The sequence below is a fragment of the Hippocampus bargibanti genome, linkage group LG08 (assembly GCF_051943395.1).
Source record: "Hippocampus bargibanti isolate YZ-2025 linkage group LG08, ASM5194339v1, whole genome shotgun sequence".
NCBI classification, from domain to species: domain Eukaryota; kingdom Metazoa; phylum Chordata; class Actinopteri; order Syngnathiformes; family Syngnathidae; genus Hippocampus; species Hippocampus bargibanti.
In genome coordinates, this window is record NC_142741.1 from 21561913 (window position 1) to 21584028 (window position 22116).

The 22116-nt window shown below is 40.6% G+C and overlaps 1 protein-coding gene across 2 annotated transcripts in view; it reads left to right on the forward strand.

The window, feature by feature from the left end:
• The window catches only part of LOC148894790 (neuroligin-4, X-linked-like), a 40828-nt gene that overhangs the window by 4150 nt on the left and 14562 nt on the right, over positions 1-22116 (forward strand). Inside the window, exons 3-9 of one of the 2 annotated variants that reach the window (XM_089002611.1) lie at positions 332-477; positions 3033-3938; positions 5598-5750; positions 11949-12134; positions 12875-13325; positions 14988-15201; positions 19059-19183. In XM_089002611.1, the coding sequence (XP_088858737.1) occupies positions 3467-3938; positions 5598-5750; positions 11949-12134; positions 12875-13325; positions 14988-15201; positions 19059-19183 (1601 nt within the window). In that variant the 5' untranslated portion in view covers positions 332-477; positions 3033-3466. The remainder of the gene's footprint in view (positions 1-331; positions 478-3032; positions 3939-5597; positions 5751-11948; positions 12135-12874; positions 13326-14987; positions 15202-19058; positions 19184-22116) is intronic. The other variant, XM_089002612.1, reaches the window with a different exon arrangement.

Below are 22116 nucleotides of genomic sequence, written 5' to 3' on the forward strand. Positions count from 1 at the left end.
TCTTGAAGTCAAAACAACAACAACAAAAAACAAAATAATGTGACACAACACAAAAGACACAAAGTCTTCAATCTTTAGCAGTTCTGCACCCTCATTTACGTATATGTGTGATAAAATTAAGTCAGTATATTTGTGATTGTAACTGTACAGGGCTGGAGATACAAACACTGCGTGCGAGTGTGAGTCAAAGATAGAGAACGTGTATGTGCAGGCTTCCTAACACCACTAGAGTCAGGAGCTCATGTGTGTTCATGGTTTAATTAAGCGTGTGACATGACTCTCCACCCTTTCAACACTACCCCCCCCCCCTGCACCACTTTGCCCTCCACAGGATCTTGGGATGCGTGCACTGGCGTAGCAGGGGAGTGACATATGTCTACAGCTCACACTCGCACACATCAGTCCTGACACGCCGACACACCAGTTCAAGCTGAGCGATCACCATGAACGGTGCTGTTTCCTTTTTTATTTACACATGTAAGTGTATTGTGTGTGTGTTCCATTGAGATTCAAGATTTTGATTCAAGTCCTGACTTTGACTACGCCACGACCAAGCTGTATTTTTTTTATATCATTCAGAAGCCACTTTGTCCTGGCAAGTGACTCAACTCACTTCACAAAAAGCGGCCTTAAATGAGAATTAGAAAATGTTTTTTTCAAAAAAAGCTCTCCAAACTGTTTCTGTGAAACTAAACATAAAAGAAAGATAATTAAATGTGTGTTCATACAAGCACATAGCCTGTGTTCCTGTAATGCTAATCTAAAACAGGATACTCCATCGACACCCAGGTTTACAATTAACCTCTTAGTAGCTTTGCTTTTGCTCCTCCTTAAAGGATAACCAACACCACTTTTTTGTTTCCTAACTGACATCAGAAAAACGTTTTATAGCATCTAAAATACTCAAAACACGCAGGATGATATTTTTAGTCAAATGCAAATCACCAATAAAAATTACTTAAAATGTCTAAAAACTACTTCAAATTGAAACCGGAAGTAGCCAGTTTCCAAAGGTCCCGCCCCCTTGTTCGTGGTGTCACGCCAAGACGCCTTGCCTTGCTCGAGAATCAAAACAATGGCTTCAGATTTGGAGAAGATGCTTTCTTGTTACTCATCCAGTTATGAATATGATTCAAATAGTTCTGAAGTGGAAAGCATAAATGTTTGCAATCAATTAAAGAATTTATTCCGTGCCATTTTGAGGCGTCTGGGGGGGAAATGTAGCACTCAAAAAAGGCAGAAGATGGCGAAAAAGCTCAGTGGAAACGGGCGTATTTGTCTCCTGGGAATTTTTGTCAGTGAATATCAAATAGTTGCTCGGTGCAAAACACAACGATTCACCATCGCGTTATTTATGTGTTTTTCTTCTAATTTTGCCATCAACACGGATCAACACGAAGTTTTCAGACCAAACAAAGTACCGCAAAACGCATTGACGTGATGAAAGGACTGCTTCAGTGTGTCCTTTCTCGGTCAGGGGCGTTCCTTTCGTGATGGGACGTGAGGACTCGTCACCAACTCAAAAACAAGACTTCCGGAATATTCAGCGCAAGTCTTAAAACGTAAAATCTAGCTATATGCCGTGGAATCTTTGTAAAATACGCTCAGTAGAAGTCATTTGAAGCGATTTTACAAATTGTGGACACAACTTGTCCGGAGGCGTCGGTTGTCCTTTAAACAAGGTTTACAAACATTGCTTTAACACCCAGGTGTCAAAGTCAGGGCCCAGAAGCCAAATCTGGCCCGCCGCATCATTTTATTCGGCCCACAAAAGCAAACTTGTGAAATTCCATGATGCTTGCCCATGTAAACCACAATGAGAGTCATTATTTTTACTTCAAATTTGAAAACTAGTTAATTAATTTGCTGTGCGCCCTTTAAGTAATATGTGGAGGGGATGAAACATTCTCATGGCTTTCCAAATTCATGACGTCCCCTGAGAGCAAACGGTAACTACAATGCGGCCCATGTGACACCTTTGCTTTAACACATTGACGGATGATCAGTGAAAAACGACTCACATTACTGCCGCAGTGAATAGCCAAGATGGTACCGAGCTCTCAAATACACTCCTATATATTCTTATGTCTTTTTTTATAATGCCCCAAAAAGGCAAACACTGGAATGAGCAGCACAAAGTGCATTGAGGGAGAGTGACAAAAGCTGTAGAATGAACATTCTTTTTAAATTTCTGCTTCATGTATGTATTTATTAACTCATTCACTGCCAGACAATGTGCAAAAATGTGTCCACTCCAGTGCCAGGGTTTTTGTCATTTTCACTTAAATTCCAAGACCCACAGAATATTGAGTTTTAGGACGACATAAACATTCAATGCAGTGTAAAAAACCTTAGATTCTCTTCTTTCATCAGCAAAAAAAAGTTAATTCCTAAATTATATTTGTCTGGGGTGCAAGTGGGTGCGGCTGTACAAAAGGCAAACACTGCCCCCTCGTAGAAGGGAAAAAACACTGCCAAAGGTCTGACCAGCACTTCATCGGAACCCACCGTAAGAAAAACAAAACTCGAACAAATTCGGGAATGGCGCTCCACATCATATTTTCAATTCCCGAATAAATTTGGGGATGGCAGTCAATTAAGCATAATCTGAAATACTGCATTTGTTTCTCACATAAAATATACTTTATATATAATACAAAATTATTTGTTGGTATTTTGTGGGGGCGTGGCTGAGGCATATCACTGACATTGCTCTTCATTTTTTTTAGATACTGTACGTTTGTTTGAGTTACAAGCCTGGACAGGAAGCAAATGAAATTTGTATCTGAAGGCAGCACTGGAATATACAATTTCGAAATTTGTCTTGATAATGTATACAGAATAAAATTGATATTTTTACTCTAACTTTGAGCTAAATTGAAACATCTCAGAAACGGATCATTTCCCAATGATCTTGATTTTTTTTCAGAGTACATTTTGGCCTGATTTAAACTTCGATATCATTGATGAAAACTAATGATGTCATTTCTGCTCTTCCTTTCTCCGTTTCTGCTTCCTCCTCTCTCTTGCAGGAGGCAGTTTGGGCTTGTCATGGGGTTGAGCGGAAGGAGAGAGTGACAGAGGAACAGTGATGCTACTGTTTACATAACAAGACATTCACACACACACACACACACATGGACGCAAAGGGAATAACGCCAAGTGACTCACCACACACTCAGAGGCACTGAATACCCAAAAACACACACACACACACACACACACACACACACACACACACACACACACACACACACACACACACACACACACACACACACACACACACACACACACACACACACACACACACACACACACACACACAAGGAGGGAAACGTTATTTGTAAGGGTCAAGCTTTGTGCTCGCGCGATGTGTTTATGGGCCAAGCTGCATGAGGGTGCTGGATACCACTAAAGGCTCATAAACCATCCTAAAAAGGACATTACCCAATATCGCGTCGCCATGCACGAGCCAACGAGGAGAAGACGAGGTTCTAGGAAAGCCTCGTCTCTCCTCAGAGTCATCTCCTCGCTGCCCGCTATCTGTCTCCTCCACCTGAGCCTGTGGGCAACCCGCTCGTGGGCCCAGCAGACGGTGCCCATCGTGTCCACGGCGCAAGGCCGCATCCGTGGCATCCTGACCCCACTGCCTTCTGACCTCCTGGGCCCTGTCATCCAGTACTTGGGGGTGCCATATGCCAGGCCCCCGACGGGGGACCGCCGTTTCCAAGCGCCCGAGCCGCCCTTACCGTGGCCCGGAATTCGGAACGTGACCCAGTTTGCGCCTGTTTGCCCGCAGTCGTTGGACGAGAGGAGCATACTGGGAGATATGATGCCCTCGTGGCTCACGGCCAACTTGGATATTGCGGCCACCTACCTGACTCATCAGAGTGAGGATTGTCTATACCTCAACATCTACGTTCCCACCGAAGAAGGTGAGGATGCGTGTGAACGTCCAATTACCAAAATAAGTCATTTGGTACACAGAAAGCCTTGCATGTTTGCATTTCACCATTCACAAATCCACTCGCTCATTTTCCTCTTGTATGACTATTAACTCATTCACTGCCAAGCATGTGCAAAAATGTGTCCACTGCAGTGCCAAGGTTTTTGTCATTGTCACTCGAATTCCGGGACCCACAGAATATTGAGTTTTAGGACTACATAAACATTCAATTCAGCGTAAGAAACATGACACTCTTCTGTCATCAGAAAAAAACAGTTAATTCTGAAATTTTATGGGTCTGGAGTTATATGAGCTTGAAATCAGGCTGGCTGTACAAAATACAATGCAATACCTACATATTTGTTTATATAGCGCTTTAACAACACAAAACATGGAAAAAAGGGAAGTGCTGCCCCCTTGTGGAAGGGAAAAACATTGCCAGAGGCCATGGCCAGCACTTTATCGGCACCCAAGCAAGAAAAAACTAAACCCAAACAAATTTGATAATGGCGCTCTATGTCATATTTTCAATTCCCTTATAAATTCGTGAATGTCTGATCAGTGAGTGAAGATTAGATCAGAACTGAGGTTTGACCTTGAAATCTTGTATTTTGATGATTAACTCATTCACTGCCATTCCTGAATTTGTTCGAGTTTTGGTATTTCTAGCAGGGGGGTGCCGACAAAGCGCTGCTCAGACCTCGGGCAATGTTTTTCCCTCCCACTGTCATGATCTGGTTGGCGACCAACGGGGGGCGCTGTCGCCCCGCCTACACCTCACAGGTGCTGGTCGTCCCGATCAGATTGGCGACCAGCGGGTAGCGACGTCAGCCCTGCCTGCAGCCTCGCAGGTGTTGGTCGTTTAATCATTGACATTTAAAAGAACACCCGGCACGACCATCCGGTGCCGGTTCATTGTTTGTTTGCTGCATGGTTGCAGCATGCATCGTGTACGTGTTTGTTTAACCTTGGCGGGCTTTTACTTCAGGTCTTCTTTTGCTACTTTGTATTTTTTCCATTCAGATCATTTTGATGTTTTACATTTTGTTCCTGCTGACTTTATTTTAATACAATTTGTCAAACAACCTCCTGCTCCCTTCTGCCTGCTTTTTGGGATCCGAACCCGCCATCACCACCTCGCAAACCGTGACACCCACGAAGGGGCAGCGTTATCCTTTTGTACAGCCGTCCCCATTTCACGTTCAGATAACTCAAGACCCAGACAATTTAGGAATGAACTCTAATGAAATAAGAGAGTCTGAAGTTTTTAATGCTGTATTGCATTTTTATGTAGTCCTAAAACTCAATATTCTGTAGGTCCTGCAATTTGACTGAAAATGACAAAAACCCTGGCACTGGAGGGGACACATCGTCTGCCAGTGAATGAGTTAACCATAATCATAATCATTTGGGAAATGAGCAGAGTGGAACAGCTTGTGTTTGACGTAGGTGCTTCCGCTGTGATTCTTCCTTTTGCACGCACAGTCTGGGGCTTAGAATGTACACACCTGCGCCGGTTGCTGTGGGCTTTGCACCTCCACTTGTGGAGAGAAATGAGAAGGACAAAGCCTCAATCATGCATGCAGAGTGGTTCACCAAGCTGAGCACGCCCACACACACAAATTCATTGTCACTCTTCTTCTCTCAGATATTCACGAGGAAGGTGGGCAGAGGCCCGTGATGGTCTACGTCCATGGCGGCTCATACACAGAAGGCACCGGAAACATGATGGACGGAAGCGTGCTAGCCAGTTACGGCAACGTCATCGTCATCACGCTCAACTACCGCTTGGGCGTGCTCGGTAAAGTAATACTGGAGTCGAAAATGAAGTACAAAAGTGTCCAAGATGCATCAAACTGCTGCGATGTCGTTTCCAACTACAGTGGGACCTCGGTTTACGAACCCTTTGGCTTACGAACTTTTCGGTTTACGAACGTTACATTTTTGAAAATTTTACCTTGGCGTACGAACAATTTTTCGGGATACACACAGAGCTGCCACAATGAGTGATGTATCGTTCGTGAACAAGCCCGTTCTCCAAACAAGGAAATGTCAGCGGACTTTTTTTGTCCTCTATTCCCCGCCCCCAGTCGTCGTTTAAAGCCACGTGATTGGTCAAGAAACCAGCAGGTGGGGGGGGGGGGGCACGGCACACACACGAAAGGGAGAGGACAGAGCTTGAAACAAAAAAACAAAAAAAACTGAAAAAAAAACGGGTAAAATGGTGAGAAAATTGATAGAAAACAGCGAAATTTGGACCCGTTTCAACTTTGATAGACTGGAAGGTTAAATATCCCATCAATTAGGCTCCACAAATAACCCGCACAAGTCATCTGTACACGTGATGCAAAAAGCTATCAACCCAGCTAAACAGATTACAATTGATGAAGAACTAGATACAATTATCACAGAGAAAGCACCTACAAGGGATCATTCCTCAAGATGGTGAAAGAAGCCTATGTTCCTCATCAAGTGTTTAATGCTGAGGAAACCGGACAGTCCATTCCATCAAGCCATTAACGACCATCACAAAGGTAAATAAAATGACTTTATTGTATAGTACAGTTTATTTCTTTAATCATAATACTATAGCACATTAGTTATACATAAAATAAGGTATATTTTGTGTAGTTTTAAGCCTTAGAAAATTAGTAGTAGAAAATTATGTTTTATGGGGACCTGCGAACGGTTATTCTCATTTTAATGGTTTCCTATGGGAAATTAATTATTGGGATACACACTTTTCACCTTACACACTCTGTCTGGGAACCAATTAAGTTTGTATGCCAAGGTCCCATTGTACTGCTGAGGAGCACCGATTCAATGTTAGATTATGATTATTTTCATTTTTTTAACCAAAAGTACAAATAGCTGTTATCGGCAGCCTTTATGAGGAACTAATATGATATAATAAAGCCAAAATATGAGCTCAATGCGTTACCCAGTACTGGTATTTGGTACATTCCGAAATTCAACATTACATATCATGATATATAAAGCATTTGCTCACATAGAGGCAGGGGGCGTTTACTTAATGGTTTTATTGTTTTCGTGTTTATTGTTTATTTAATTGTAAAGTGTCCTTGGGTGTTTTGAAAGGTTCTTGTAAATTAAATGTATTATTATTAGTATATTTTTGTTTGTATTTTGTTTTTCTACTTCTTTCTTTCCTTTCCTCTTCCTTTCATAACTTTACTGCAGTGAAATGTAAATTTCTCCACTGCGAGATGAATAAAGCTACATCCAATTATTATTATTATTATTATTATTATTATTATTATTATTATTATTATTATTATTATTAATTTAACATTACAGGGATGCATTCGGGTCGTGCATTCATAGCGACGGAGGATTATATTTGTACAAATCCTTTTTCTATAGAATAATGCAATATTGTTTTTGACAAATAAATGATGACATTTGACTGGTTGGTGACTCCACCACTTTTCTAGTCATCTGAGATAGGCCCTGGCTTTTTTTCAATTAGAAAGTTATGACTTGACTAAAAAAAGCACATCTCTTCAGTTCAATATATGTGCTTGGCACCAAAGCAATATATTTTTTTAATATGAGACATGACTTTGGCTTGAGCACAAAATCAGCAAATAAACAGAATCTTAGTTTGTCTGCATTTCACATGTTCTCCTCATGCTTGTCAGTTCTCTCTCTGTAATCGGTCTTAGCTGTGAATGCGAGCCTGGATGCCTGTTTGTGTTTATGTGGCCTGCCAAGTGTGGTGTGTGCTTGGTGGTGTATTGATTAGTTTGGGTCCAGCCTCTCTTTGAGCCGAAGCTGTTTGAGGAAATACAGTGAACGATTTGGGCACCCTGCACACCATTTGTTTATTTTTTTTTACTGTTCTCGATGAGAGCGGTGTATCCTCCATAAAACATGTGTTTGTATGCAAACAAATGCATGCTGAACTCTACCATTTTTTCCCTATTCACCGCTCTGCCCTTTAGAAAGGAGCAGCAGCAGTATAATTACCAATGATACTATTTTTGGCCCGCTAATAAGATTGCACACTTGCTGAATGAGAATTAAACAGGATGAGCAGAGTTCTTTTTGTTTCGGTGTGAATTGGGCTGCAGACAAACAGAAAAGTCAGCAGCACCTTAAAAACAATTGATGAAGTGATTTTTACAATAAATAATAAAATTAAATACATCTTGCGCTTTCACAACAGCTGACGCTGCAACAAAGCGCTTAACAAAACAGTTAACATGATTAAATAATATTGAAAAAAACATGTTCTAATGTTACATAATAATGCACAAATAAATAAATGATTAAATATGCAAACAAACAAACAAACAAACAAACAAACAAATAAATAAATAAATACATACATACATACACACATACATACATACATACATGCATACATTACATACATACATACATACATACATACATACATACATACATACATACATACATAAATAAACAAACAAACAAAACCAATATTGTGTTAAAATGAATAGAATTCATTGACGTCGCTGTAATAACGAAACATTGAAAAATATGTGCTAGCAGCCCAGCCTGCACATCAAATTTAGCCAGATGTCAGCATGCATGACTCTAATGTAACGCGATGTAATACAATGCAATGTAATATTATATAATATAGAGATATTTAATACTGTACATTCACCGTGAGACAAATATGTGTTCTTATCTTATCTTATTAATACTACAATGCACCCTGTCATGATCTGGTTGGCGACCAACGGGTGGCGCTGTCGGCCCCGCCTGCACCTGCACAGGTGCTAGTCGTCCTGATCAGTGACAGACTGCCACGTTCTGATTAGCAACCAACGGGTAGCGCTGTCGGCCCTGCCTGCAGCCGCGCAGGTGTTGGTCGTTCCAATCAGTGGCAGTCAAAAGGACTCCCGGCATGACCATTCGGTGCCGGGTAATTGCATTGTGCAGTGCATTCCTTGCATTGTATGCTGTGCATGTGTTTGTGTCATCTTGGCAGACGTTTACTCTTGGTTTTTCTTTGCTACTTTGCATTTTTCTGTTCAGATGATTTTGATGTTTTAGATTTTGTTCCTGCTGACTTTATTTTAATACAATTTCTCAAATACAACCTGCTCCTCCCTCCTGCCTGCTTATTTTGGGATCCACAACCGCCATCACCACCTTGCAAACCGTGACACACCCATCATCAAACTCAATGAGCCATCCTAATTTTCATTAATCTTGTCTTTTACAAGACTCGTTGCAATTTTCTCTTAATGATTTAGTGTACAAATCCTCAAATAATTGAATATTATGTAATCCTGACCGCCTTGATAAAACGCATACAAAAAAACAAACAAACTGGCATTATTTTTCTGTGGGGCACTGAAGGTATAAGCATATATTTTACATTGTGTACTTTTGCATGAACACATTATTTATTTTTCAAAAACGGTGATGCATTACACCATAATTTTGAGGAAAAATGATGACGCCATTGCCACCCACTACTTCTCCATGTGTTCACAAGGTTAGCAAGCTGACACAGCATGTTTTCTCATTACTGATTAGTAATCATTTTGCTCTGAAGTGGTATTAAATATGTAGTTAAAAAATGTATGTGAGAAGTATGAGTTTCCTTGAATATTTAAAAGCATATTATATATTCTAGCTTTGAGGGCAGTTCCATATGAAGATAATTTTGCCCAGTGTGGAAGCGGGCATATAGAAGATGCTTAAGCCCAATATCTGTACCTGATTGTTTTACAATTAAAATATTCAACAGCAATAACCTCAAAAATTAAATCATAGTGACTACGTCTGTGTGAGCTCTCAGTCGTACAGGAGTGGTCCATCGATGAGAAGGTTTCTTCAGCCGTCATCTGTACAAAAGTCCGAAACCCAAACCTTCACTTTTGTACAGATGACGGCTGAAGAAACCTTCTCATCATAGTGACTAGTAACGTTGAATGGGCCTTTGAGCATTGCTTCAATAATCATGAAACATTGATCCCATGTTCCGACCATGTTGGATGGAATGCTTTTACAAGTGGCGTCACCCATTTTTCGAGGGCAGTTCTTGGGAGAAATAACTAGTGATGCTCTCGTTTCAGTTCAAAATTCACTTCATCTTGGTGAAATTGTGATTGCTTGTGTGAAAATCAGTACTTGTAAATCTGAGCCAGAGTTCCTCAATGGGAAACGTGCAGTGACTCTTTTGTTGGGGAGGAGATCCTCGTTCAAGTTTCTTGGAATCTTTTTGACAAGTGAGGAAAGAGTGGAGTCAGTTATTGGGAGGCAGATTGTGCTGGGGTTCAGACTCTATCGGTCTGTTGTGGTAAAACGGGAGTTGAAAAGGTGAAATTCTCGATTTGCCCGGCGCTCAATTATGATCACGCGTTGAACTCGTGGTCTATTAAATTTGTTGAATGCCAGGAATGACAATGACTATTCAGGTCGACCGGAATTATCCCATTTGTGTTTTAATCATGTGTGTCTTCTGTGTTTGCAACACCTCCATTAAGATCATCATCATCCTCATCATCTTCATTCTTTATCACGGGTGGCGGTGTCTTCACCCGTTCTTCGTCATACTTGTTGGATATGTGAGGTGAGCCGACGGATGCAAAATACACAGTTTCTTTCTCCTCTTCCTAATCGTATTGGGTGGGAACTCGAGCATATCTTGAACAGTCTTACAAAATTCCAATGCTGACCCAGATTTTAGTGTGAACACATACAGAATATTCAAAGTGACCCCAAAAAAGGAAACCCTCTTAATTGGCCATTAATGTGCTTCTTGTTTGAGAGGATTACTGGTGTGTGGTGTAAAATCTATCTTTTTTTCACTTTCATTCCTCTCTCATTACACCAAATGAGCTTCTGCACAGACGAGATACATATAGATTCTTTAAAAGTCGAGTATTGAAATTGTGCCCAATGGCGGAAGCTAGCTCGCTCAAGGATGTCTTGAAAGCTGAGCATATATTTGCAAATGAAGAGTTTGAAGACAGAGTTAAGGTTTCAACCAAAGTGTAAGAGTTCAAAGTAAGGGGAGATAATGAATTTAGGGTTCATAACATCAGTTTTAAAACAGAACCAGAATAATCTTTATCGGCCAAGTATGTAAAACACACAGTGCAGAGGTCGCTGGTTCTCGTCCCGCTCTGGCCTCCCCCTGTGGAGTTTGCATGTACTCCCTGGGCCCACGTGGGTTTTCTCCAGGTCCTCCGATTTCCTCCCACATTCCAAAAACGTGCATGGCAGGCAGATGAGGCAGATTGAAGACTCCAAATTATCCCTCGATGTGAGTGTGAGAGCGACTGTTGTTTGTCTCTGTGTGCCCTGTGATTGACTGGCAACCAATTCAGGGTGTCCCCTGCCTACTGTCGAAGACTGCTGGGGTAGGCTCCAGCACCCCCCGCCACCCTGTGAGACAATGTGCAAAGTATCAGCGCTTGGCTTCCAAATTTTAGCTTATTCTTCGGGTTTCAAGCCAGGGTTGGATTGAAATTATTATTAGTTAAATTATTATTATTAGTAGTAGTGGTATTAGGGTTTCAGGGCAGAGTTAGGGTTTTAAGATAAGGTTTAAGTAAAGGGTTGGGATTCGAGGTAGACTTTTTCAAGGGTTTCAAATTGTGGTTAAAAGACAGGTTTCAAATTGCGGCTTCAAGGTTGCTCTAGAACGGCAAATTAAGGTCCATAATTAGGGTTTCAAGCGATTCTATGGGATTGAGATTGGGATTTGAAGCACAGGATATGTTGTCAAGCAAAGATTGTTTTAGCCTCTTTCAATTTACGGCAGAACAAGTTAATTGTTTCTAGCCATGTGAAGTTCTCAAATGACACAGGTTCAGGGTGCAAATTCGTCTTTAAAATACACATTTAACAAAGGGTTTTGGTTACATTAAACGTTGGTTACATTACAAGCAGCTACACACCTTCAGTGTTACTGATTTGCTGATTTATTGTATACATTATCGAACACAATGATACATGCGGTGTATTCACACACTATATACCTCCACAGGATTTTTGAGTACGGGGGATCAGGCTGCCAAGGGCAACTATGGCCTACTGGACCAGATCCAAGCTCTGCGATGGGTCAAAGAGAACATTGCGGCCTTTGGAGGAGACCCAAACAGAGTAACCGTGTTCGGATCCGGAGCCGGAGCTTCTTGCGTCAGTCTCCTCACTTTGTCTCACTACTCAGAGGGTGAGTAAGAAACTCAAACTGCAATCACGATTGTTTTCATCACGTTAACACATTGCATTTTTTTGTTTAATACGTGACAATAAAGAATAAACAAACAAATAAATAAACATATAGATGAAAAAAAAACAAATAAACAAGTAAATAACCAAATATATAAACAAACAAATAGACAAACTAATACTTAAATGTAAAGAACTAAATAAAAAAATAAATGAATAGCCATATAGATAAATAAACAAACAAATAGATAAATGACTAAATGGCCAAATACATAAACAAAGAAAACAAAATATTAAACCAATAAATAGGCACGTAAATAAATGAATAAATAAGTAACCATACAAATAAACAACCAAATGAATAATACATAAGTATATAAATGAATATGTAAACAAACAAATAAATAAATAAATAAATACATAAATAAATAAGTAAGTGTGTAACTAACTAAATAGATTTATAAATAAATACATAAATAAATAAATAAACAAACAAACAAATATATACAAATATATACAGAAAATAAATAAATAAATAAATAAATAAATAAATAAATAAATAAAGAGGCAGATTAAATCCCGAAACAATATTCAAACTCAATGTTACAGCTGTGTAGCAGACATACAGCTCGAGCTAATTTTCCAGCGTTCTCTTCATCCCTCTCAGATTAAATTCTAAATACTACAGTAATAATGCAGACACATTCTCTCCAGAACGTGGTTATCATTTTTCTTCTACAGATTTGTTTCACAGGGCCATCATCCAGAGCGGCAGCGCTTTAGCCAGTTGGGCTGTCAACTACCAGCCCAGCAAGTACGCGCGACAGCTGGGGGAGCGGGTGGGCTGCGGCATTGACGACAGCACCCAACTGGTGGCCTGCCTCCAGGGACGCAGTTACAGGGAGCTCGTGGAGCAGCACGTCACACCGGCTAAGTACCACACGGCTTTTGCGCCGGTGATCGACGGGGATGTGATACCGGACGACCCGCAGATCTTGATGGAGCAGGGGGAGTTCCTCAACTATGACGTGATGCTGGGGGTGAATCAGGGTGAGGGGGTGAAGTTTGTGGAGGGTATCGTGGACTCAGAGGACGGTGTCACGGCCGAGGACTTTGATTTTGCTGTTTCGGACTTTGTGGATAGTCTGTATGGATACCCGGAGGGCCGCGACACGCTGAGAGAGAGTATTAGGTAAAATGTTTACATTATGTTTTAACATTTTAGTTTCACCTTTGTACATGTTTTAGAGGACGGTTAATGTTTTACCATTTAGAATAAAATAATTCAGATGTCAAAATGTATGACTTAAGGTCTTAATCTTGCATTTAAAGTAGTGTTAGGGCACAGGTGTCAAAGTCAAGGCCCGCGGGCCAAATCCGGCCCGCCACATCATTTTTTTCGGCCCGCAAAAGCAAATCAAACTTGTTAAATTCCATGATGATTGCTAAAATCTGAGCCAAAATTTCATATTTTTGGATGTCAACCACAATAAAAGTCATTATTCTTGACTTCAGATTTGAAAATGAGTTATTCATTAATTTGCTGTGTGGTCTATATGTAATATTTGAAGGGATTTAAACATTCTAATGGGTTCCCCAAATTCATAACGGCCCTCGAGAGGAAACCATAACTACAATGTGGCCCGCGGCAAAAAATGACTTTTACACCCCTGTGTTAGGGTTTCAAAGTGGGGCTTTAAACTAGGGGGAAGGTTTCAAGTTAGAGTTTTGAACTCGGATTTGAGTTTAGAAGTAGCTTATTAGCGTTAAAAACACTATAGTTAGCGTTTCAAAGTGTGTATTGTAAATGTGTTAGATTATATTAAATTAGCCGTTATTAGTCTCACAGTGGAGGGATTTACATTTCACAGCAGCAAAGTGGAAAGAAAAGAGGAAGAAAAAAAATACAGGAGCTGCTTTGAAGGCAGCCACTCTTGCGGCGCCATCTTCAAGTCAAAACAACTAAATAACAAATAATGTTACACAGCACAAAAGACACAGTCGTTCAATCTCTTGTCTCACGTGAATCCGCTTCAATTCCAAGCCGCGACAGTTCCACATATGCAGCGGCACTCTGCGGTGACGCTCCTTACTTCTCATTGCGGGCTCCTCAAGCCATGCATCCATCCAGCCGCAGACTGTCCAACAGCACCAATCTTTCCGCTGACAAAGCGGGGCTGTTAAAACGCTGCCCATTACAGGCACAAACAATGAAAATAAGCGTTGGATTACATAGTACATTTTTAAACAAAGATTCAAGTTGGATTTTCAAGTAGAGTTTCAGACTAAGGATAAGGTTTTGAGTTACGGTTTTAAATAAGAAAATTACCTGTTGATTCTCAATTACACATTTAAAAAGCAGTTGTGATGTTTTTCCATTCAGCACTTCCGACCTTTAATAAATTGCAAACATCTACTTTTGAATATAACTGCAAAATTGTTCTCATTAATTTTTGTTCATCTAGGTCCGTAAATTAGTTGAACTTCGATGTCATTTTCGTGAAGTATTTTATTAGCATAGAGGCTTAATATGGAAACTGCTTCAGGATACATTAGCACACCATGTCTATTTCGCTTGAGTGCTAAAGGACTTATTTTGAAAGGTGGCTTGTTACAATCACGTTGCTAAGCAACTGTTGGAAAATGACTCGTAAATGTCGCTTGTTTCTTCTATTTTCTGTCATTATGGCACCTCGTTCACATTCAACGGAGCTTGAAGCCACAATGTTTTTCAGCTGTAAACTGTCCGACACAAAAATCCATGTTGTCATGTGTCCTTGTAGCAAATGAATGGTGGATGATGTTCTTTATTAATTGGCTCAACTAGCATGCCTTTTGTGTTTCTATCGCAAAGGTTCATGTACACGGACTGGGCCGACCGTGACAATGCTGAGACCCGGCGGAAGACTCTGGTGGCGTTGTTTACAGACCACCAGTGGGTTGCTCCGGCAATCGCCACGGCAGATCTCCACGCACAGTATGGCTCACCCACCTACTTCTACTCTTTTTACCACCACTGCCAGAGCGAAGCCACACCTCCCTGGGCAGACTCTGCACACGGTGATGAGGTAAAATAACACAGTTAGGTCCTTACTGTTTTTGTTATTTTGTGAGTCCCAGGCATGACAATTCGGAAATATTTTTAAATTATGGCTACAAAATACTGCAATGAATAACTAAGGAATAATGTGGGCACTCAACACTAATTTGTGACACCAAAATAACAGTTACTTTATGCTGGCCAGTTGGATAAGCAAATCGAGCACACCATCTGCGGTCCAGAGCAATACAATGACCAAGGATAATATTGACTTTAATTTCAGCCTAGGGATGAGCAGCAGAGGCATTCTGAAAATCTTTCCATCACAAGAAATACAGTAATTAATTGTCTATTGCTACAGTATTATTTTGAGCAAAAGTATGCTCCATATGCTGACTTAGGTGTCTCAAATGTGTATTTTGTGCGCATATAACGTTTTGTGGTCAAAAATTAGCATCTTGACTTAATTTATTTGTCAGGGTTTGTGCAAAACTAAAAAAGGGGGACCATTATCATGGAAGTTTGGGGACTGAAAACACAAATGTTGTATGATTTGGAGATGTACCGAATGTTTGGTGAAAATAATGTCCCAAAATTTAGAGTTTTTTTGGTGGGGAGGGGGGCGTTCCAATGTAACTTACAGAACACATACATTTTCAGTATCAGATTACTTCACACCAGACTTTATACAAGAACAAACTATATGTTTTTAGAAGCCTTTGGTTACCAAAGGCAGATTGTTAGCAGCTAATGGAGATGGACTGCGGCAGCATTTCTTCCCACCCACCTGCACTACGCAATACTGAAAGTGTGCAGATAAGGCTGACCCAACGCACACCGTTTTTTTCCTCGTCAGCTTCATAAATATGTAGCTCTTTCTTTCGCCTCTCTTTTACGACTCCATTAAACGCACCGCGCTTTTCCGCACTGACATGCTAATGTTAGCATAGCTGTAGGTAAGGGGTCTGATCTGCCTGACTGCTTCTTGTGGTTGATCAACATAAATCTAGCAACAGAGGAGAGGTGTTGTGCTCATGGTTGCCTGCAGTAATAATCACGCTTGTGGAAAATATTATATATTACAGTGATAATAAAACCGGCAAACCGCAAATCTCTTATGAGCAGTCGTACACTGTCATCCACACTCAACCCACAACGCGGAGATTGGATTTTTTTATTGTCGATGCTAGACTGAGGATGTGTAAAAGATTAATGGTTAAAGAGATTTAAAAGATTCCGAGAATGTTCGGCAACTTTAGAAGAGCTGCTTATTATACCTAATCTGCACGAAGGCTTTTCACTTCACACAACTTTTAATATTCCGTTGTCAGACATTTTTTGTATTTGAAACAAATGAAACATACACATTTGTAATACTATGAATGAATGATAGAAATAGCAACCAATACATACGCGTTTGAATCGATGAAAATGTTTCTTCAGCCGTCATCTGTATTTCTTTGAAGGTGTCGGACGTTTGATTGCCCAATTTGCCCTGGTATCACCTCATCAGCATAACTAAGCCTATGTTGCCTAAGCAGTCTATTGTGCGAACGATCCAAATTGAACCTCACCCCACCATTACAGTTAAGGGAAGGATTTTGCTGTTTTATGAAAATAGCTTATTTTACTCCCCTTTCAAACCATCTATTTTCTTTCGCTAAGATTTTAACCTCATTGTCGTACTGCCGATTGAGCCTCATTGGCAATCAGGCCAGTCGTCAGTCAGGACAATAGAAGCAATCAGTGGAGCCTCAGGGATTAGTCCTCTGCTCCCTCCAACCCGAGAGCAGGGACCAATCGTAGAAGAGTCCAGCACCGCCACGTCTGGACAGTAGGGATATATATATATAGGGCCGAAACTACCAGTAAGACTTTCGTTTGCTGATGAAGCTTCTTGGATAAGAAGCGAAACATCTGACACCTTCAAAGAAGTACAGGTGACGGCTGAAGAAACCTTGTCATCGATGGACCATTCCTGTACGACTGAGAGCTTACACAGACGTTGAATCTTTACCTTTATTGAATTAATTCCTGCTTCGGCTTTAATGGAAATCGGCATTTTACAAAATTTTGCCAGTCTCTCATTCATCATCCGTCAGTGGCCTCAATTTTTCAAGCTGACCCAAACTGTAATGGTTAGTCGGTCGGTCCGTCAAGTTATTTTAACTGCATTACTGGCAGAAAATTTAACCGATCAGCCAATCTATCTATCATCAGTCTGTCATCCCCCGACCCCCTCTCTCCAAAAATGTCATGGACGAACAGATAAGAAAATCCAATGTGATAAAAATGATAAATGGGGTGGCTGTAGTGTAACTACATCATAGGACGGAAGCCCTACACATACACATACAGGGACTTGCGTTAAACATATACTTACTTGCCAATCTACTGACCCGAAACAATAAAGCGGAAACATTTTGGAGGCCTGCAGCTGCAGCTGCTTTAACCCTTAATACACAAATATATTTCTATTTAAAAATTTAAATCATGAACCCAATCCAGAATGTTGCTTTGCATAGTTGCCAAGGTTAAATCCAATCCAAGTCAATCGTACTCCAACGCATGGTTTGCATCTTCTTGTTGGTTTAATGGTGACTTACAATTCTCTGATGCATACGGCCACCTGTGGTAGATAGACTTCTTCTTTTCCTTTTGGCTTTTCCCTTCAAGGGGGTCGCCACAGCAAATCAGTGTCCATCTTTAGAGGTTTGATCCACATGTTTGTTTTGGCCACGCTTTTACATCGGATGCCCTTTCTGACACAACCCTCTGTATATATCTGGGCTGGGGACCGGCAAAAGAAGACTTATGTCCCTTTGTTGCTACAGAACAAGCAACTCGCTCAGTAAAACGCTCCCAAACACAAAATGGTCACCGACACAGCTACATTCAAGAAAGCAAAAACTATACTCACCTGGTAGAGAGACTAAAAATGTAAAAAAATAAAACAAATTCTAAAAGTAACGAAAAAGAAAGCACAAAAAAGAAACAAAATTTCAGAAACCAGCTTTAACTCATTCACTGTCATTCCCGAATCTATATTTGGGAGTTGAAAATATGACATGGAGCACCATTCCTGAATTTGTTTGGGTTTTGGTTGGTTTGGGCGGAGGGGGGGGGGGGGGGGGGGGGGGGGGGGGGGGGGGGGGGGGGCTGATAAAGCGCTGGTCAGACCTCTGGGAATGTTTTTTCCCTTTCATGAGGGGGCAGAATTTGTCTTTTGTAAAGCTGCCCCCTCTTGCACCTCATATTACTCCAGACCCATATAATTTAGGAATTAACTATTTTTTTCTGATGAAAGAAGAGAGTTTAATGTTTCTTATGCTGCATTGAATGTTGATGTAGTCCTAAAACTCAATATTCTGTGGGTCCTGGAATTCGAGTGACAATGACAAAAACCCTGGCAGTGGAGTGGACATATTTTAACACATCGGCTGGCAGTGAATGAGTTAAAAAAGAAAATGAGGCGAAAGAAAAGTTAAACCAAAATAAAAACTACAGAAGGAGAAAAAAATACAAAACTATTGTAATCCTGTTAAACATTCCACAACTTTGAAAAGCTGCACTCATCACTCACCATGTGTGCTTCTGTGCATATGTGTGGCTCTGTGAATAGTCGTACACGGTCGTACACGGTCGTACTGGATATCAGTTCCCAAATGATTAGAGGTGACCTGTCAAGCCGAAGATGAGTTTAGAAAAAATGACTTTCAGCTCCCTCAAGCATGAAGACGTGTCTACCACCGCTGACACTGTGACATGACATTTTGCCATTAGTCATTTAAACTTGGGTTTCCTGTCAAGAGAATGTAACCTGTCACACAAAATGCCCCTTCCACCAACATTGTTTTATGTGTGTGTGTGTGTGTGTGTGTATAGGTGCCGTATGTGTTTGGCGTGCCCATGGTGGGTCCCACCGATCTATTTAACTGTAACTTCTCCAAAAACGACGTGATGCTTAGTGCGGTGGTGATGACCTACTGGACCAACTTTGCCAAGACGGGGTGAGTGGACGTGTGAAGGATTGATTTGCCCTTTGATGAGATGTTGTACCTTTTAACTGACTACCGCAAAAGACAAAAGCACAACTTCAGCATTCTTCTTATCTATTTATATCAGCCCTTCAAGACACATGCATTAATTTGTTGTTTAGTTATTTATTTATTTTAAAAGCTAGCTTGCACAACTTTGCCAGCCCCCCTTTGGCCAGAGGAATGGAGTTAATTCCATGCATGGATGTTTTTACTGAAGACCTTTTTCCCAAACCCCAATATGGCAGCCATAAAAATATCGAGCACTGAACCCCCCCCCCCCCCCCACCAAAAAAAACAACATAAAAAGGGAGTAGATGTATATATGTATGTATACTACTACATGTCAGTGAAACTAAATTAAGTCGGTCTCGTGTTGAAAAATAAAAGATATTTTCATCAAAGCAAAGGGTTTCTCACAGATTTCATTCAGCCTCACAGAAAACACAAAACATTTCCCATTTTCATTCATCTCTCAATGTTTGGGATCATATCCAAATATACTTTCTCAGTGTATTTTTAGTAAGTTTCCTGAACAAAGCACACTATAAGGGCTTGTTTGATATTGTTCGACGACATTCTCACATGCAGTCTGCTCATGGATGTCATTCTTCAGTCTTCACCCAGAAAACAAGACAAAGCAAATATAAACTAATATTTAAAGGACCACTGACATCACTTTTTTGTTACCTAACTGACATCAGAAAAACATTTTATAGCATTTAAAATACCCAAAACACACAGTATATTTTTAGTCAAATGCAAAGCACCAATAAAAATGACTTAAAGTGTCTAAAAACTACTTCAATTTGAAACCGGAAGTGGCCAGTTTCAGAAGGTCCCGCCCCCTTGTTCGTGGTGTCACGCCAAGACGTCTTGCTTGCTCGAGAATGAAAACAATGGCTTCAGATTCGGGCAACATGCTTTCTTGTTACTCATCCAGTTATGAATATGATTCAAATAGTTCTGAAGAGGAAAGCATACATGTTTGCAATCGAATAATTTATTCCGTGTCATTTTGAGGCATCAGGGGGGGAAATGTCGCACCCAAAAAAGACAGAAGATGGCGACAAAGCTAGGTGTGGAAATCGGCTCAACATTTTTGTCACAACACACATGGATTCACCATCGCGTTGGTTATGTATTTTCCTTTGAATTTCGCCATCAACACGGATCAACACAAAGTTTTCAGACCAAACAAAGTACCGCAAAATGCATTGACGTGATCAAAGGACTGCTACAGTGTGTCCTTTCTCGGTCACGGGCGTACCTTCAGTGACGTAACGTGAGGACTCGTCACCAACTCAAAAACAAGACTTCCGGAATATTCAGCGCAAGTAAACTATAGCTATATGCGGTTGAATCTTTGTAAAATACGCTCAGTAGAAGTCATTTGAAGCGATTTTACAAATTATGGACACAACTTGTCCGGAGACGTCGGTTGTCCTTTAAGTTAAGCTTCCTCATGTGAGCTCAATTGACTATATTTTTAGACTACAAAATCGTTTCATAAAAAAAAGATCAATGTCTCACATCTGCCTTAATAATAATAATAATAATAATAATAATAATAATAATAATAATAATAATAATAATAATAATAATAATAATAATAATAATAATACATTTCATTTCTAAGTGACTTTCAAAACTCTCAAGGTCACTTTACAGTCACAAGTTAAGTTTTTCTGTGGGTGAGCAGTGGCAGCCACACTCGCCAGCGTTCACTCAACCCGGAAGTAACTCATAAAGGGTAACATAAAATTTGGTGGTAAGCATGTCAGGTTCAAATTTTATTTCTGCTCATGGTTGCGTGGACAATGGCTTCCTCCTCCTCTTCTTTTTCTTTTGGCTTTTCGTTTCAAGGAGTCACCACAGCGAATCAGTGTCCTCCATCTTCAGAGGTTTGATTTGCATGTTTTTCTTGGCCAAGCTTTTACGTCGGATGCCCTTCCTGACACAACCCTCTGCATTTATCCGGGCTTGGGACCGGCACAAAAAGATACTGGCTCATGTCCCCTTGTGGCTACAGAACAAGAAACTGTAACTTAATAAAGACGAAGATACTCAGTAAAAGGCTCCCAAACCTTCTACATTAAAAAAATGCATGTTTGGTACCTGAGCACATCAGAAAGACCAATAGTGTCAATACTGGATATCCATGGGTAATACCGACGACCTTGTGTGTCTCAGCTTGCATCAGCTAAACATTATTTTATGAGCGTGTACCTAGCCCTTGTCCTCCTTTTGGTTGAGGTTGAGCTATAGCAGTGATTCCCTAAAGCAAACACACTCTTCACAAAAAGAGTAGAGCATGGTCAATTTGATCCTTTTTGCTATACCATAGATTTTGTTCTTGATGTCTTTATAATTTGCCAGCATAGTTAAAGGTGTGAATATAACTTATTAGTAAATAAATGATTTCCCACCAATTATGTGAAAGCCCTAAAATCGATTATTGTAATTCACTTCTTTTCGGGGTCAATCAAAAATGTCTCCATAAACTCCAACTAGTCCAAAATTCCTAAGCCCGGATCATCACAAAAACCCCCTCATTTCACCACATCACTCCTGTCCTCCAACAGCTCCACTGGCTCCCTGTTAAACTCCGTATTGAATTCAAGATACTTCTGTTTACATTTAAAGCCATCCATAACCTTGCCCCCCCTATCTGTCTGACCTAATTCAAATCTCCGTTCCTACTCGGGCCCTCAGATCCTCTTCCTCCCTCCACCTCTACACGCCCTCTGCCCGTCTCACAACGATGGGGTGCAGAGCTTTCAGCCGCTCCGCTCCTAAACTCTGGAACTCACTTCCACCCAACATCCGCAACATTGACTCCCTTCCTACTTTCAAATCTCACCTGAAAACCCACCTCTTTAAACTTGCTTACATGGTCTAATTTA